A 14,886-nucleotide genomic window follows, 5' to 3' on the forward strand; every position below is an offset into this window, starting at 1 on the left:
AAACTGGGTGTGATGTCAGAGAAGTTTAAGAGAAGACTGCTTTTTAAGAACAAAGTGGTTAACTTTGTTAGTCAATAAAAGTGAAAACACATCTAACCTATAGGATTTAGCAACAAGCTCTTTGCTGATTCCGAAGTTTTAGTGGAGTTGAGCTGTGAATGGATTTTGAAGTGGGGACAGAGTCTGGAGAACCCTTCGGAGTTTGCCTGATGATACAGGGCAAAATACGGCAGTGGGTGGAGCTAAATGTGTGACTGAAGGTTTTTCGGAGATGGGAGAAACTTTAAGCGCATTTAAATATCGGCGTGAATGAGTCAATACAGAGAAAAAAAAGTAAAGATACAGAAGAGAAAGGAAGACACAAAGGAGTAAGTTCCCTAAATGGACAGCCCTGAGATTAATCTTAGCTGGGAAGAAAAATGATGTCTCCCAATGTCCCCTGTCCCTTTAAGATGTGGGATAGACACGGGATTCTGCTGGGGCTTCCTTATTATACTGATCAAGTTGCTCTCTCTCAGGATGTAGATTATCCAGCACTGTGTATCTTCAGCACTGTATCTGGAAAAAAGTCTTCTATGCTTCTGATACATGGTTTGAGTTCCCTCATTCTAAACGCCATTTTAATGGGATTTGAGTGGGATACAGTGGGGTAAGGGCAACACTTGCGATCACACTTGCTTATAAGTTCCCTCCCCAACCAGGCAGTAATTTTTCAATAAAGGCAAACCATATTTAAAATATATGTACCCTATATAAGAACCAACATTAACCATCTGTGATTCTCTGCACGTCTTCTATCTCTAGCCTCGGTTAAATTTTGTTTTACCTTTGCTAGTCCTATTTCACAAAAAATCATTATCCTACTTTATCCTACTTTATCATTACATGTGGATGCATGCTGTTGAGTCAGTAATTTTCCCCCCATTAATGTAGTCTGACCACTAGTTAACAGTGATTGATGATGTTTGAGGCTTTTTGCTTTTATACCCCTGTACCTTGGACCCTGGGAAGAATTTCAAACTCTCTGGTTGGGGAGGAACTGTACTATGCCTTTTGTTTCTCGTTTGTTTGTTTGTTTAACTTTTTATTAAGATTATGATAGTTTACAACCTTGTGAAATTTCAGTTGTACATTATTGTTAGTCATGTTGTAGGTACACCACTTCACCCTTTGTGCCCTCCCACCACCCCCCTTTCCCCTGGTAATCACCGATCAATTCTCTTTGTCTCTATGTTTAACTTCCACCTATGAGTGGAGTGAGTCATACAGAGTTCGTCTTTCTCTGTCTGGCTTATTTCACTTAACATAATACCTTCAAGGTCCATCTATGTTGTTGTGAATGGGATGATTTTGTCTTTTTTTATGGCTGAGTAGTATTCCATTGTATATATATATATATATATACCATATCTTCTTTATCCAATCATCAGTTGATGGGCATTTAGCTTGCTTCCACGTCTTGGCTATTGTAAATAATGCTGCGATGAACATAGGGGTGCATGGGACTTTTGGAATTGCTGATTTCAAGTTCTTTGGATAGATACCCAGTGGTGGGATGGCTGGGTCATATGGTATTTCTATTTTTAATTTTTTGAGAAATCTCCATACTGTTTTCCATAGTGGCTGTACCAGTTTGCATTCCCACCAACAGTGTATGAGGGTTCCTTTTTCTCCACCACCTCTCCAACATTTGTCACTTTTTGTTTTGATTATTTTTGCCATTCTAACAGGTGTAAGGTGATATCTTAGTGTAGTTTTGATTTGCATTTCCCTGATGATTAGTGATGGTGAGCATCTTTTCATGTGTCTAATGGCCATCCATATATCTTCTTTGGAGAAATGTCTGTTCATGTCCCCTACCCATTTTTTGATCGGGTTGTTTGATTTTTTTGTTGTTGCCTTTTGTTTTTTTAAGTCCACATTGCTTGAAATTATGACTCATCATTTCAGGTGATTGACAAGTTATCTGTTATTTGCACCCCTGGCTCTATTATCTTTTCTATTCTTTACATGGGTTCTTCTTTAAGGAAATACCACTTCTGACATAGTTTCAATGTTACAGTCCAATATTCTAGAGCAACTTTGTTCAACAGAACTTTCTGCAGTGATAGAAGTATTCTATATCTGCACTGTCCAATACTGTAGCCATTAGTTACATGTGGTCACAATGTACTTATGATGTGCCTAATGTGACTGAGGAAGTAAATTTTAAATTTTAATTAACTTAAATTCAAATAACCACAATGGCTCTTGGTAACCCAGCTTTTGCATATGATGTTGGAAGTTGTTCATATTTGATGGTAATCCCATTGAAGGACTTGAGATGTGATAAAACATTAGCTGCTAAACACTCGGTAAAAAAGCTAGTGACCACCACTGTTCATTTAATTTTGCCTACCTTGCTGAGTTTCAAGCTAAATCCACTTTTTAAAAAAAAGAAAAGGTATATTCATTAAAAAATTTTTTTTTAATTTAAATAATTTTTAATTTATTATATTTTTTAAAAATCCTTTTTTAAAAAAGGAAAGGTATATTCATATCCCTCTTTAATAACTTAACATGAGACTCTAGAACATTTTTTCTTAAGGACCTCTTCTTTACTGATAGCCAAGCAAAATAATTATTAATGGATAAATATTGTTTTCCAGCTCCAGCAACTTAAAAAGACTTGGCAAAGGCTGTAAGTCAAAAGCTGACAAACACAAAAGCTTTCATATGTAACAGTTTGTATGCTATTTCAGCTGATACTATTAATACTTTATTGAAAATCTTCCTATTGAAAAGAATGAAAAGGACGCAAACACAAAGTATTTGGTAAGAAAACAAAAGCAGATCTTTACTATCAATGTGAAGTACTGCTGATAATTACCAGTTTCTCAAATGAGAACACAACCTACTTGTGACTGAAGAAATAGTTACTCTGTTTGTGGATGACAGAAGCAATTTGGCCAGGAAAGAACCAATGGATGGGAACCACATATAATTCCAATTTGGTTAATTTATATAAGTGAAGTGAAATAGTTAATTTTGCTCACTAATATACTCAAATTTTAATTATTTTTACTCTCAAGATTTGTAAAAATTTGATTATTCAAATCAATTTAAGATTATTTATATTTTAAATATATAAAGAATAAGGAATTTCTGATGCTATAATAAGAAAACAAAAGCATCTCTTGAAAGAGATATAATTATAGTCAAATATAAAAATAAGAAATGTAGCCTACTGAAAGAGCCAAATTATTGTATTGGAAACATTTAAACTATAGTTGTGGGGACGGAGGAGGGGGGAGACATTTAAAAGGTTCCTTTAAGTTCAAAGAGGATGAATTTTGAAAGGACAAAAGCAATTTATGAACCTATGGACATATTACTGGGGAAGAAAAACTATCAATACACTCCAAAAGTTAACCTAATTGGAAGAAATCCAACTAGAAAGAAAAAAATTCTATTTTTAATGACGTTTTTTCTTTGTTCATTTTATATAAGAGCTTATTTATTCCTTTTCCAAATGGGTATTTATTATTTGTACAGATACATAAAAATGATTCCCATTTAAAAAAATACTAAAAATATACATTAACCACAAAAAGTACTTACTCTGACTGGAAAGATGAGCATGGCTATTTTCAAAATAGCAGTAAACACAAGAAGCCAACATATATAAATCATGACAAGTGTACATCTCATTTTTGACAAAAATAAGTTCTATTTTTACATTAATGCTTTATTATCAGCTTCTATATGAGATCCTCCAACCTTATTTACATTTACTATGAAATTTCTATTAGCATGTGTAACTCAAAGGCACTCAATTCAGAGGTTATAAAGTCCTGAGCTTAAGTAGGAAATAGGATTCCCAACTAAATTTGAACATAAATAATTCTAAAGATCAAAGAATATGAAAATGTTTAAAGTATAATATTTGGTACAGAAATAATCCATGACCTAATAATAGAGTTGTACAGAATGTCAAAGAAAAGACCACGTAAGGCAAAGGATTATCCTCAGAATCAAACTGATTTTCTCCCCTAATAAGTTCATTTGAGAGTCTAAGCTGATTTTTTTGTTGTTAAAATCCTACGAAAGCTAAATTAAGAGCAAAATAAAATAGCCTGAAAATGCTTAAGTCAAATAAAAAGTTCCCCAGCTTAAGTCTCCAAAACCATGGAAAAAGTATTTAACAATTAAAAACAAGTATAGATTGGAAGGATATTAGAATAGGAGGAGGAATCATAAAGAGCAGTTGAAAAAATTAAAGGACGGCTTTAAATGCACCAATTGAAAGAGCATTTGTAATTGGCCATTCAGCTGATTCCTTTAGCATTCTTTTAGCCAAATAAAAGTAAATTCACAGATGGATAACTGAGGTTCACTAACATTAGGCAGGATCAGAGTTTAAGCTGAAAGCTAAATCTATATTTGGCTGCAGAGAAATGTGAAATGTACCTACAGTGATTTTCTACTGGTGCTAAATTAAAAGCATGAGTCGACATCTTTCTAACAGAAATGGTTTCACAGATATTTTCTTGGCTTTAAAATGTTTTTTTCATATATGCATAGAAATGTAATGAGGGTAAGAACAGTCTTCTGTATTATCTGTACAGTTCATAAGGCCTTTGTCATTGTTAGTCACCTTGGATGTGAATATCAGTAGGGCCATTAAATTAAAGCTGGCCAAAGTTTTCAAAGTGCTACTGTTTCCAACTGATGAGATTCTCAGTTTTCTGGATTTTCTGGATGACGATTATTTTCAGTTCTTTTTTCCGGTGATATATATAGGAAATTGCAGCAGATATATAAAGGGAAGATCAGAAGCCTGCTGTCCAAGTTCATCACTACTTGTTCCTATAAAACAAATTTATAGCTTTAATGACAGGACAAGTAGATAGTAATATTAAAAAAATAAAACAGAAAATCAAACTGTTGAATTGAGTGAAGTGAAGCAGATCGTATGGTGGTTAAGAGCTTGTTTCTAGAGTCTGAGAATCACAGCTCAAATCTCAAAACTCACATCCACTAGCTGTGTGACCTTGGGCAAGTCACTAACCTTGTCAACTGCAGCTTCCTCACTGTAAACTGGTGACAATAAGAGTACCCACCTCATAGGATTACACTGAGGATTAAGTGAGACAATGCACATGGAAGGCTCAGCAAAGTCAGCCATATACGAAGTATTCAATAACGGTAGTTATTTTCATTACTGAAAAATTTCTATCAAGTACCTACATAGTTTGTGAGCAGATATAGTCCAGAAATATACAGACTTCTCATTTGGCTTTGTTTTCTGATGGCCCTTAGGTACAGCAAATAATTATAGGGGGGAGTCACCAACAAGCATGATTCTCATTCTTGTCTAAGATTTCCTCCCGTCTCTAATGCAAAATGTTATTTGTCTCTTGGAACATAAAATACATTATCATGTAAAATCAATTTCAGTTTCAGTTACGTCAATACAAATGAGAATGCCTTGAAATCACACAGAGACAGGAATTGATACTGCACCTGAGAGACACAAATGTAACCATCTCTCATGCTACAGATCTCCATTTGGAACCCTTTACCATAGCATTTGGTGTGAACAGAATAAATCCTCAGAGTTAACAGCAGCAGCACTAAAATGAGAACTATTTTTTTAATACTTGGATACATTCTCTGCAGTAATATGTATTAATTTCACTTTATTTTATACATTTTGGAGAATATACTATTAAACACTGTTTAAATTTAGAGGTTTTAATTTTTTACTGAGGAACACGTTCCTGCAATGAAGACGGACTAAAACTGAAATATTTGAGTGACTGACGCAAGCTCAACTGGGCACAGCTTCTGTGTTGGGGGAGTAGCAGATAAACTGGATAAAGAAGGTAAGGAATACAAATGTGACCCAAACACACACACACACATATACGCGTGTGCATGATATCTGTATATACCCCAAAACAGGGAAAGTGGTGTTTTTAAAAAAAAATGTTAGGGAACCAGATGGAAAAGATGATGGGGTCAGGTGCTAACTGGGTTAGAAGAGAAGAATGAGGTCAAAGCATAGCTCATCTTTAGATGCTTGAGTCACCCTGACCTAGGCAGTTGGTAGCAACAACCCAGGTGAAGGCATATTTACTAAATCTGTTGAGGACATATGCTTTGACGATATGTATATTGATGATAAAAACCAAGATTCAGCACCACAACAAAACAAAGACTCTGAGGAGGATTAGTATTCTGGTATTTGAACATAGTTAAGGTTGGGGTGGGGGGTCAAAAGGCCAACTCCAGGAAAACAAGGGAACCATGTAGACATCTCTTGGGAGCTGAAAGGATACACCAATTTCTGAATATTAAATTGTATTAATCCCCATATCTGACACTAGCTTCAGCAAACCTCTAACTCCATCTGAGGGCTCAGTTTACATCTACATTTGCATTGAAGCACCATAAAGTTCCACTTTCCTCCTTCTGCTATGGAGTGGAAGCTGAGACGCCCACACATCACAGCATCAGACAGAGTGGCAGTATCTTCCCGAGTTTCCATTTCTACTTCCAGACCATTATTTCTCCATCTTCATTTATAAATCCCTGCTTCTCTGAGGCTCATGCCACTTATTCTGTACTACACCCCTATTACTTCCCCATATTCTACTGTATAGGTCTAAATTCCAGGATCCATAAATCCAATTCCCTACTGGAAATCTTCCCTTAGATATAAAGCAACTCAAATTCAAACCATCAGCTACTGGCTACTACCTATTCTTTCCTTTCTTTCTTGGCCTTCTATACTTTCACTCTTGAAATTTGGCTTTGACTCCCCATCCCAGCTCCTGAATGTGTCACCAGGTTACTTTTTTTGCCCACTCCTTAAATACCAGTGTTCCCTAGGTTTCCATCCTGTCATACTCTCCAGGCATTTCCTGTAGGTTATCTCATCCAATCATTTTTTTCTAGCCCAGGCATTGCTTATAAACTTCAGATCCTTTTACCCACTGGCCTGTCAAATTTATACCTCAATGCCCTCAAATTAAATATGCCTTAAACTGAATTCAACATCTCTTCACCCTCACTTTAAGTCATGTTCATTTTTCTTCCTCTAATTCAAATCTGAGGAAAAATTACTACTATATATATATATTTTCTTTTTTTGTGAGGAAGATCAGCCCTGAGCTAACATCCACTGCCAATCCTCCTCTTTTTGCTGAGGAAGACTGGCCCTGAGCTAACATCTGTGCCCATCTTCCTCTATTTTATATGTGGGATGCCTGCCACAGCATGGCTTGAGGAGCAGTGTGTAGGTCTGTGCCCAGGATCTAAACTGACAAACCCTGGGCCACTGAAGCAGAGTGCACGAACTTAACAGCCACACCATGGGCCAGCCCTGAAAGATTACTACTATAAATCAAGTTGCCCAAGTTAGAAAACCAGGAACTATCTTTGACTACTTACTTTCTCACCTTCGCACACAATTAGGTGCCAAATTCTATCACTTGCACTGCTTTATTTCTAGAACCCAAAGACATTTCTTTATCTCCATTGCTACCTTCCTTAAACTGAGGTTCTCATTATTTCTTATCTTTATTATAGCAGTAGCTTCTAAATCGTCTTCCTGCCATTATGATGTCTCTAATCCTTCTTACGTATTGCTGAGAGAGCTTTCTGTAAAGCAAATTTAGTTAACATAGTCCTATAAGATGGATAGTTGTAAAATAAATATACAAAAATCAGTAGCTGGGGCCGGCCCCACGGCTGAGTGGCTAAGTTTTCGCGTTCTGCTTCGGCGGCCCAGGGTTTTGCCAGTTTGAATCCTGGGTGCAGACATGGCACCGCTCATCAGACCATGCGGAGGTGGCATTCCACATGCCACAACTGGGACCCACAACTAAAAATACACAACTATGTACCAGGGGGCTTTGGGGAGAAAAAGGGAAAATTAAAATCTTAAAAAAAAAATCACTAGCTTTCCTATATGTCATCAAAAACTACAGAAAAAAAGATTCAATTCATATTAGCAATTAAAATATAAAATATTTAGCATTATACTTCTAGGAAATACATAGAATTAATATGGGGGAAAACTAAACTTTAGGGAGAGACCTAAATAAATGTAGAAAATACCATATTCCAGAAGGGAAAAATGTCAATTTTCCACAAATTACTCTATATATTTTACAAATATAAATAAAAATTCTCACAGGAATTTTTGAGAGGAGGCTTGACAAAATGATTCTATACCTCATACAGAAGAATAATCATACACAAAGAACCCAGAGATTTTTGAAAAGAGAAGAATGAAGGTGGGTTTGCATTACTAGGTATTAAAAATTCATTTTAAAGTTAGTCTAGTTAAAACAATGTATTGTCTCTACAACAAAGAAATCAATAAAACATAACAAAGTTCAGAAATGAAATCAAGTATATAAGGATTTAGCATAGGATAAAAATGGCCTTTCAAATACATTAATACATCTAATACACTTCAGATGTATCATCAAAATACTCCAATGTGAAAAATTAAATGAAAAGATAGAAAAAATACGGATATAATCCTAGTTAGAAGGCCTGATCATCACACCAAAAGAAGAAATCATTAAAGGGATAGGCTGATAGAGCATTTCATGAAGGTTGAGAGACAAATGACGAAATGGTAAAACTATAGCATATCACAAATGTTATTATTCTTAACATATAAAAGTTGTTAAACATTAACAAAATATAAATACCTTAATAAAAATTTAAACAAAATAAAGTGTCAATTTACACAAGATAATATGTCCAAGAAACATACAAAAAACCAAAGAGATGAAAATTAAAACAAATACAATTTGTTTCCACTTTTTACATTGGAGGAAAGATTGGAAAGAATGATAATATACTATGTTGGGTATACTCTCCTATACTGCTGGAGGGAATGTAAATTGGACAGTATTTTTAGAGGGCAATTTGGCCATTAGAAAATGTATACACCATTTGACAGGAATTCCATTTCTTGGAATTGATCTTTTTAAAAATCAGAAAAATGTACAGACATATGTACATTTTTTTTACAATAATAAAAAAACAACAAAAAGGGAAGAATTATTTAAATTACGGTATATCCAAAATAACTAAATATTATGCAGTAATAAAAATGATGTTGTGGATATATATTTATTGACAACAAAAGCTATGTACAAGTGGAGAAAAAGCAGATTACAGGATAGTTAACAGTAAGATCCAATTTCGGTGTCATTTCTAAGTGGGGTATGGATGATTTTTCTTTCTGCTTATTTATATTTTCTATAACAAACATCTATAACTCACGTAAACACACATATACGACTCCCCAACTAAAATCCTTCCATAGCTCTCTACAGATCTCAGGAAAAAGTCCAAACTCTATCCACAGCCCATGATGCCCTGGCTCCAGTCCTACTGAACTCTTCCCCACTTCTTTCAGTTCCCTGAATGACTCACGTGCTCCCTTGCCTCCATCTTACTCGTCATTTGAGATTTGTTTCAGATATCCGTTCACTTTTCAACTTTTCCAGGAGAGGACATTTTCCCTGAGTTGTCTTCCCTTCTTGTCCTCTCCCAATAATGACACCTGCCCCCAACCCTGCAGTAAGGGTTACACACTACTCTGAGCTCATTTCTATCATGCTACTTATATTAAGCTATACAACATAAGCTCCTCTTTATTTCCTCCACTCCTAGCATAGAACCTAGCACGCAGCAGGGACGCAAATGTTTGCTGAACGAACAAATCAAGAAACACTTGGAATACAACTATTTTCTTGGCTTGGTGCTTTTTAAGTGTCTGGCTGCTTTGAGCCATGACAATATTTGTTTTATGAAGTTCCAGGTAGACCGTAAGTATAGCCATTGTCTATGCAGCTCCGAGGGCACAGGGGGGACCAAGAGAGAATTCCAATGGAGGCAGATTTGAACTTTCTTATTACAGTGTATCTACCTCCTCAAATACTACCTGCCACATGAGAGTCAGCTCTCTGTTGCTAGAGTCCTAACAATGGGTGAGGGATCCTTTGTAAGAACGCTGTCCGAAGGCTCTCACACAGGGCATGTGAAGGCTGAACTATCACTTGCAAGCTTCCTTGCAAGTAAATTCTGATGTTCTATGAGATTCTTTCAGTCTGAGGGATACTTCTAATAATTTGTATGAACTCTAGGCTCCGAACCCTTTATTACAACAGTATGTCTTTGGAATGCTGGTTCATTTTAATAGAAACAAACTTCCTCAATATTTTAACAGCTCATTTTATTATATTTTTTTGTGAGGAAGATTGGCCCTGAGCTGATATCTGTTGCCCATCTTCTTCTTTTTGCTCAAGGAAGATTGTTGCTGAGCTAATGTGTCTGCTAATCTTCCTCCATTTTGTGTGGGATGCCCCCATAGGCACAGCTTAAAGAAGGTGCTAGGTCTGCACCTGGGATCCAAACCTGCGAAGCCTGAGTCACTGAAGCGGAGTGTGTGAACTTAACCACTATGCCGCTGGGCTGGTCCTCATTTTACTTTATTTTTTTTTTAGGAAGATTAGCCCTGAGCTAACATCTGCTGCCAATCCTCCTCTTTTTGCTAAAGAAGACTGGCCCTGAGCTAACACCCATGCCCATCTTCCTCTACTTTATATATGGGATGCCTGCCACAGCATGGCTTGACAAATGGTGCTTAGATCCACACCCAGGATCTGAACCAGCAAACCCCAGGCTGCCGAAGCGGAATGTGTGAACTTAACTGCTGTGCCACTGGGGTGGCGTCCCTCATTTTACTTTTTGAAAGTGGTTTACTATCTCATCATGACATTTTGAAACTTTCACATGCACGAAATAAACAAACAAATGGCCTTAAAAAGAACTTTGGGAACAGATGTCTGTCATTTTAGAAACCTGTTGTGTTAGAGGATAATGTTCTCTTAATATTCAGGAGCTACAGGGACGTACTGGATTATCTTCCAGGTGTCTGCTATTAATATATAAATAAATGCATTCATGAACACAATGGGTAAAGCAATTAAGATTTGTAACTTTTTGAAGATGATATTCAGGATAAACAATTATTTCCCTATTATCAGCTTTTCCCTGCTCCTCAAGTTTAATTGTTTTCTTTTTTCTTTTCTTGTCTTACATTTACAGCAGAATGGGATAAATTATGCAGAAGTAAACATGGCACTTCCATCTTTACCTTCAAAAAACTTTCAAAACAATCTTTAAATCAAATGTTAATTCTACTTAGGAATTTTCAAAAGAGGATTCAAAGGACAAATACTATAATGAAACACTGAACAGAAAAGTAATCCAACATACCTGATCCTTTTCAAGTGTAAGTATTTGATAGCCAGTTGTTCGACTACATATTAGTTTTCCACTACTATCAAAAGAGGCCAAACGTAATCTAGGATTAAAAAAACCACACCAATAAAAAAATAAACATGATTTTTAAATCACAGATTAATTTAAATAAGCCCTCCCTCACTTTAATACTTATTTTTTCTTCCATATTCTTTATAAGTCTTTTGATAAAAGACTTTAAAAAGTCTTTTCAAACTATGATTCCATTTAGATTTACAAGCTTGTGCTATTATACATATCTGAGATATAAAAATAATTCATAAATATGCCTTTTTTATTGTGGTAAAATATACATAAAATTCACCATTTTAACTATTTTTAAGTGCACAGTTCTTGGCATTAAATACATTCATACTGTTCTGCACTCATCACCACCATCCATCTCCAGAACTTTTTCATCTTTCTCCATCTAAAACTCTGTACCCAGTAAACACGAATTCCTCATTTCCCCTTACCTTAGCCCCTGACAACCACCATCCTACTATCTGTATCTATGAATTTGTCTACTCTAGGTACCTCATAAGTGGAATCATACAATATTTGTTCTTTTGTGACTAGCTTATTTCACTTAGCATAATGTCTTCAAGGTTCATGTGGCAGCATGTGTCAGAATTTCCTTCCATTTCAAGGCTGAATAATATTCCATCGTAGGTATATACTACATTTTGTTTATCTATGGACATCTACTGATGGACACTTGGGTTGTTTCCATCTTTTGGCTCTTGTGAATAATGCTGTTATGAAAATGAGTGTACAAATATCTGTTGGAGTCTCTGCTTTCAATTCTTTTGAGTAAATGCCCAGAAGAGGAATTGCTGGATCACAGGGTAATTCTATGTTTAATTTTTTGAGGAAGTGTCATACCATTTTCCACAGAGGATGCATCATTTTACATTCCCACCAGCAATACACAAGCATCCAATTTCTCTAAATCCTCATCAATGCTTGTTTTATTTTGGATAAAAGCCATCTTAATGTGAGGTGGTATCTCATTGTGGTTTTGATTTGCATTTCCCTAATGATTAATGATATTGAGCATCTTTTCATGTGCTTATTGAGCATCTATATATCTTCTTTGAAGAAATGTTTAAGTCCTTTGCCCATTTTTGACTTGGGTTGTTTGTTTCTTTGTTGTGGAGTTTTAGGAGGGGTCCATATATTCTGAATATTAACTCCTTATCAGAAATGTGGTTGGCAAATATTTTCTCCCATTCCATGGGTTGCCTTTTCACTCTGTTGATAGTGTCCTTTGATGCACAAGAGTATTTAGTTTTGGTGAAGTCCAATTTATCTTTTTCTTCTGTGTCATATTGAAGAAATCATTGCCAAATCCAACATTAAAACTTTTACCTCATGTTTTCTTCCAAGAGTTATTTTATAGTTTTACCTCTTGTGTTTAGGTGTTTGATCCATTTTGAGTTATTTTTCGTATATGATATAAAGTAAGTATTAAATATATGACTTTAAAAAAACCCGTTCATTAAGCGATTTTCTAATTTATCAGCATTCTCTCCAGAAAAATATTGCCAGTACAACTATCAGGCAAAGGTGGACATAGAAAATCCTATAGAAAGTGAAGGATAATACCAGACATGTTTTCCTGGAAAAATACCTTCTTGTATTTCCAGTTCGGACCTTTTACCTGCAAGGAGTAGCAGCAAGGCAACAGCTTCAAGCGCAGTATCCATCCCGCATCATTCATATTCCAGCCTATTCTTTCTCCCTGACATATTAGATCTGGATCTTATGATTTTGATTGTTAATAATATTTCATAGGAATGGAGGCTTATCATTTTCTTGCACATTTATATATATTGTATCTTATCAAAGTTCTACTATTGTTGTGTAAATTATCAAGGTTTTACCATTTCTTATATTTCTTCTAGAGTGAGCAGGAGTGGGGTAGGAAAATTGCATCCTACCTAAATGCTATGCTTCTTCGAGGTTGTAAACTGACGGATCCGCTACATGGCTGGTTCAGTGTATTGCGTTTGAAAATGATGTATCGATTAGTGTAAGTTACAAGCAGGTCAAAGCCGAAGTTAAAACCTGTCCACCGCCAGCAGTACTAAGAATGCAAAAGAGGAAGATTTACTTCAGTTTTTCATACTAGCAAGTCACAAATAAAAAGTTCAAAATGTCTTTTCTTTCTGTGACTCATTCCAAATATTTCTCTCATGGGTCCCTAATTTTGTCAGTGCCTTTCCCTTAAGGCTTAACACCGAATATATTTATGAATAATTATAAGGGTTTGCCACATAGATACAGAATATATCAAAGCCAGAAAAGCAGCCTTTATGATTATTCCTTGAGGTACTTTCCTAATATCGCCTCTTCATGATCTGTTTCGTTCTCTCTCCACACTGTAATTCTATCATAAGTAATATGGCTTTTCACTGCAACTCTAAGTAGATATAGTTTAGGGGACTAGGAGTCTAGATAGAGGTAATAAGAACCCATTACAACCTATCTTGCTTTAAAAATACTCTAAAATACCTTAAGGAACTGGCCAACAGATACACAACGGAGTTATTTTAAATACCATCATGAGGGTCACAAGTTTGTTTATTCTATTGCCTAATAATTAAAGAGAGACTATTAAGTAAGGTGGTGTCGTACAGTGAGGTAAAGTTAGGACTTCAAGTGTTTGGTTAACACTCTGAATTACAACATTAGTTCACTAGTTCACTGATATTTATTGAGCACATATAATGTGCTATGTACTACTCTAGGCATTGAAGAAACAGCAGTAAATAAGTTTCTGCCCTAGTAGAATGTATATTTTAATATGTGTATATGTTTGTGTGGAAGGAGATGAATAATATATATGGCACAGAATGGAAGACAACAGAACTGAACAGAATGCCAGGAGAAAGTGACAGGGTAGAGGAGGGGCTTCCAGTTGGGGAGCCGGCTGGTTCAGACTGGTGGTCAAGCAAGGTCACTTTAAGGAGATACTAGGTGAGTAGAGTCCTGAGTCAACTAAGGAGTAGACCAAGTAGCTATCCGGGGAAAGAGTGACTTAGACAAAGAAAACAGCAAGTACAAAGGTCTGGAGGTAAAAACATGCCGGGCATATTTGAAGAACAGAAAGAAGGGCAATAACTGAGAGGGACAGAGGAGATGAGTTCAGAGAGTCAGTCAGGGGCCAGAACACTAGGGCCTGTTAGTTCATAGTAAGGAAGAGTTTGGATTTCAAGTGTAGTAAGAGGCTAATGGAAACTTTTAGGGAACAAAGTAACAAGCTCTATCTTGCATTTGAAAAAGATGACTTTGGCTGTTGTATGGAAAACAGAATGTAGAAGAGCAAGAGGCAAAATAAGGAGAGCAGTTATGAGGCTACTACAACAGCCCAAGCAAGAGAGAACGTCGGCCTGGACTTGGGTGGTAGTGGTAGACATGCTAAGAATATATTTTGAAGGTAGAACCTGCAGGAATTTCTTATGGATACCAGGTGTGGTATGAAAGAAGGAAGAATCCAAAGTTTGCAGCTTATGCAATGGATGAAAAGAGGGGCCATTTATGGTTTGGAGAATCCTTGGGAAGGAG

The 14,886-nt window shown here is 35.9% G+C and overlaps 1 protein-coding gene across 1 annotated transcript in view; it reads right to left on the bottom strand.

The window, feature by feature from the left end:
- Nucleotides 1-2,810: 2,810 nt before the first annotated feature.
- Nucleotides 2,811-14,886, bottom strand: part of GMCL1 (germ cell-less 1, spermatogenesis associated) — a 47,045-nt gene continuing 34,969 nt past the window's right edge. Inside the window, exons 12-14 of the mRNA XM_070572434.1 lie at nt 13,260-13,405; nt 11,293-11,380; nt 2,811-4,848 (exon numbers count right to left, since the gene is read on the bottom strand). Coding sequence (XP_070428535.1) covers nt 4,720-4,848; nt 11,293-11,380; nt 13,260-13,405 — 363 coding nt within the window. The 3' untranslated portion in view covers nt 2,811-4,719. The remainder of the gene's footprint in view (nt 4,849-11,292; nt 11,381-13,259; nt 13,406-14,886) is intronic.

Source organism: Equus przewalskii, chromosome 14 (genome assembly GCF_037783145.1).
Source record: "Equus przewalskii isolate Varuska chromosome 14, EquPr2, whole genome shotgun sequence".
Taxonomy (NCBI): Eukaryota; Metazoa; Chordata; class Mammalia; order Perissodactyla; family Equidae; genus Equus; species Equus przewalskii.